This window comes from Microtus ochrogaster, chromosome 10 (genome assembly GCF_000317375.1).
Source record: "Microtus ochrogaster isolate Prairie Vole_2 chromosome 10, MicOch1.0, whole genome shotgun sequence".
In the NCBI taxonomy this organism is placed as follows: domain Eukaryota; kingdom Metazoa; phylum Chordata; class Mammalia; order Rodentia; family Cricetidae; genus Microtus; species Microtus ochrogaster.
The window spans coordinates 47,503,187-47,507,353 of record NC_022016.1 but is presented as its reverse complement, the minus strand read 5'-3'; the positions used below and the strand labels follow the sequence as shown (position 1 = coordinate 47,507,353).

The 4,167-nt window shown below is 39.9% G+C and overlaps 1 protein-coding gene across 3 annotated transcripts in view; it reads right to left on the bottom strand.

The window, feature by feature from the left end:
- The window catches only part of Cdc42 (cell division cycle 42), a 39,568-nt gene that overhangs the window by 14,897 nt on the left and 20,504 nt on the right, over positions 1–4,167 (bottom strand). For 2 of the 3 annotated variants that reach the window (XM_005352997.2, XM_005352998.2), the window contains exon 2: positions 1,472–1,626. In XM_005352997.2, the coding sequence (XP_005353054.1) occupies positions 1,472–1,576 (105 nt within the window). In that variant the 5' untranslated portion in view covers positions 1,577–1,626. Of the gene's footprint in view, positions 1–1,471; positions 1,627–2,785; positions 2,890–4,167 lie in introns of those variants that run through there. The other variant, XM_026781899.1, reaches the window with a different exon arrangement.

Sequence of the window (4,167 nt, the reverse complement as noted above, 5' to 3'; positions counted from 1 at the left end):
GGAAGGAAGGAAGGAAGGAAGGAAGGAAGGAAGGAAGGAAGGAAGGAAGGAATTCAGAATCAGGAAGCATTGGACAGAGGCAGCAAGCAGACCTCTGTGAGTTTAAGGCCAGTCTGGTCTACAAATCAAGTTCCAGGAAAGCTACAAGATTGAGACCCAGTCCTCAGAAGGAGGAAAAAAAAGTATCAGAAAAGTTTTATTACCAAGTCTCATCTGCAAGTTGGATCTGAATTTTCTCTCCCATGGAAGAAAAGGTGATGTGTAAATTTCTTCAACTCTGATCTCTATCCTCTAAATGGTAACTCAGTCCACAGATGGGCATAAATATGCACTGTATACCAAATCCGTTTCCATGCCGACATAAACACCATAGATACATAATTAACCTAAGCAGGCCCGTTTCAAAATTTATGCCACTGCTATTCTTTCCCCGATGATATACAAACATATAAAACACCCAGAAGCTCACAGCAAATAGTCATAAAAGTCTTAGAAATCACATTTACAAGTAAAAACTCAGACGCAGATTTCCCAATGGCTTCAGACAAGATCTACAAAAGCCCCCTGTAACTTCAAAATATCTTCTGACTCAAAAATGTAGTTTTATTACCAAACTGCTTTTTTTTTTTTTTTTGAGACAGAGTTTCTTTGTGTGACCCTGGCTATATTGGAACTAGTTCTATAGACCAGGCTGGCCTCACACTCACAAAGATCCTCCTGCCTGCCTCTGCCTCCTGAATACTGGGATTAAAGATATGTGTCACCACCACCCAGCTATCAAATTACATCTTTAAATTCTCACCCCCTCAAAGGAACTTCATCTTTTTCTTAATGTAGCTTTAGTCTAAGTCCTACACCAGCTGTGCTATCACAGAAGCCAACATCAACATGTTAACCTGATAACCCTATTTATGTTTCTGAAGATTAACCTAAGATTCCAGACTCTTTTTGGTTAATTCCAAAAGACACTAGTCAAGCCAGGTGCAGTGGCTGGGAATTGAATCTGAGTCCTCCGGAAAAGCAGCCAGTACTCTTAACTGTGGAGTCATCTCTTCACCCTCAGCTGTTTAATTTTAAAGTGTAATTACCTATGAGAAGCCAAATACTTGGGCTAGTATAATGACCAAGATGGTGAGGGCACTTGCCAAACATGACAACCTGAGTTCAATCCCAGAGCCCATATGAACTCCTTCATATGTCCTCAGCCTTCCATACATGCGCCAAGGCAGTATGTACATACAGACACACCCCACAAAGTAAATAAAGGTAAATTCAATGTGGGTTTTTTTTTTTTTTTTGGTTTTTCGAGACAGGGTTTCTCTGTGGCTTTGGAGCCTGTCCTGGCACTAGCTCTGTAGACCAGGCTTCAATGTGTTTTTAAAGGGCAAAGATAGACAAAATATTTCAGTGCAGGTAGGCAAAATTTTTTCAATGGACACCCCTTTTACTATCAGAAAGCCTTTATACTTACAGTTGGTACATATTCTGATGGAAATTTGTTTGTTGTATAGGATATCAGGAGACATGTTTTACCAACAGCACCATCACCGACAACAACACACTTAATTGTCTGCATTGCGGAAATAGTTTTGTATCCACTTTTAGTATTTCAAATTAGATGTTGACCTAAAAAGAAATTAAAAACAATTATTCTATTGATTTCTATTTATATACATATCTTTCTCTCTCAACTAGTAACAAGTTCAGCCACTCAAAGAGAACTAGCATTACTGATACAGCTAAAAACCTCTAAAAAGAAAAATGGCAATTGCTCAGAGCAGCAGTTTTTACAAGGGTCCATTTGCTAAGTTTTTGGACCTGATTGTAAGTCCAAAGTAGATCAGTATATTTTTTTTAATGACAAAAGAGAAGAGATATGAGAAAGAGCCCCACATGTGGTATATGAAAGCTTGCTGTAGGATGAACATACATGCACTATATGCAAGATCAACTGCAACACAAAGAACACTGTAAACAATGGTTCATTATCCAGCCTCAGGGCTGCAGCAACTCAGAACATAACAAGCAGCACAACCCTTGACCACCACCCCCAGTATATGTGAGAAGGAACTGGACAATGATAGCAGCTATGGTAGCACCAGTTAGCCTAGCTGTTACTCACAGCTTGAAGAGTTTCAACCTACATATTTAAAATGAAAGTATTAGCTCTTCTAACCATAAAGATTTATTTCAAAATATAATTACATGAGCACTTTCCCAGACAAGCCCAAAAACCTGAGCTCAGATCTCATCTCCAGAATCACATAAAAGTCAGGTGCAGTAGTAAAAGTGCCAGTAATCCCAGAGTGCCCCACAAGGAGGTGGGAAGCAGAAGCTTGTAGCCTAGATAGTATACACTAAACAGTGAACAAGAGAAACCCTGACTCATACAAAACACAAGGTAGAAGGCAAGGACTGCTACGCAAGGTTGTCCTCAGACCTCCAATAGCACACTATAGCACATGCAGACACACAATTAAAAATACACAGAGAATTTACTGTACAAGGGGGAAAAAGATTTGCAAACGGCTATGGCATTAAAATTTTGCCAGGCAGTGGTGGCACACACCTTTAATCCCAGCACTTGGAAAACAGAAGCAAGTTCACAGAGTTCAAGACCGGCCTGGTCTAAAAAGCTTATTCTAAGACAGTCAGGACTACATAGAGAAACCATGCCTCAAAAAAACAAAAAAGAATTTGTTGTACTTAACTTTGAAATACACTCAAAAAAGTTTTTTAAGTTACATGTATGAGTGTTTGTTCATCTCTATGCCTATGCACCTACCATGTGTGCTCCTGGTGGCCAGGAAAATCAGAAGAGACAGTTGTGAACTAGAATGGAAGCCAGATCCTTTGCAAGAACAAGAGTTCTTAACTACTGAGCCATCTCTTCAGCACTCCCTCCAATTTGGACATCTGCAAAATTAAGATATGAAATCTTTGTATGTCTGTGTTTGTGTGTGTGTCTGAATATAAGTACACAGACACTGTGAGCAAAAGTGTGAAGGCCACAGTCTCGGGTGTCATTCTGCAGCTGCCATTCAGCATGTTTTTTTTTTTGAACAGGGTTCTCATTGGCCTGGTGTTCACCAAGTAGAAAAGATAAACTGAGCAAGCATCAAGTACCAACTTTTTTATGTGGATTCTGGAGACTCAAGTCCTCCTGTTTGTACTGAGTAATCTCCCTCAGCCACAAAGGAACAAAAGCTCCCAACAGCTTTGAGAAAAATAAACAAAGCATTTGCATAATCCCTGGGGGGAGGGGGAGCACAATTTCTTGCTGGTTAGAGCTGCCATTTTATTCAACATGAAAATATAGTCTTTGGTTTGGCCAAAGAGGACACTTGCCACCAAGCCTGATGACCTGAGTTCAATCCACAGGACCCATATGGTAGAAGAAAACTGACTTTCACAAGTTGTCATCTAACGACCACATGCATACTATGCATGGCACATATAGGCCTATCCTCATAAATCAATGTAAAGATACACAAAGAGAGATTCCACCGAGTTAAATACAAAAAATATAAACCCAAAGATAGGATGTTAGACCTATATATTTCTAAAACTAGTTCCCTTCACAACATTTAATCACAATTTATAAATGTTCATTAATACCTCTGTACAGGCGCCTACAGCTCTTCCCACACCACTGTACTTTAAACACTTAAAACTGGCAAGCTATAAGCTGATGAATGAATACAAAACTCACAGAATATAAAACTATATCGCTAGTCACAGGAGATATAAACTCCTGTTACATAGAAACTACAAGCTGGACATGGTGGCAACAACTATAACCTCAGCACTTGAGAAGCAGAAGTAGGAAAATCTTGAATTTGAGGCAATCCTGGGCTACACAATAAGTTCCAGACCAGCCAGAGATACATAGGCAAGACTGCCTTAAAGATAAGAGGCTTGGTCAATAAAATGCTTGCCTTGTAAGCACTAGGACCTGAGTTTGTTTCCCAGAACACGCCTAACACAAACAAAGGTTGGGGCCTGCAAGATGGCTCAACAGGTCAAGACAATTGCCACCAATTCTAATGACCTGAGCTCAACACTGAGAACACATAGAAGCAAAGAACCAACTCTCAAGTTCTCCTATGACCTCCACACCATATGACACTCAATGAAATCCCAAAGGCAGACACACACACACACACA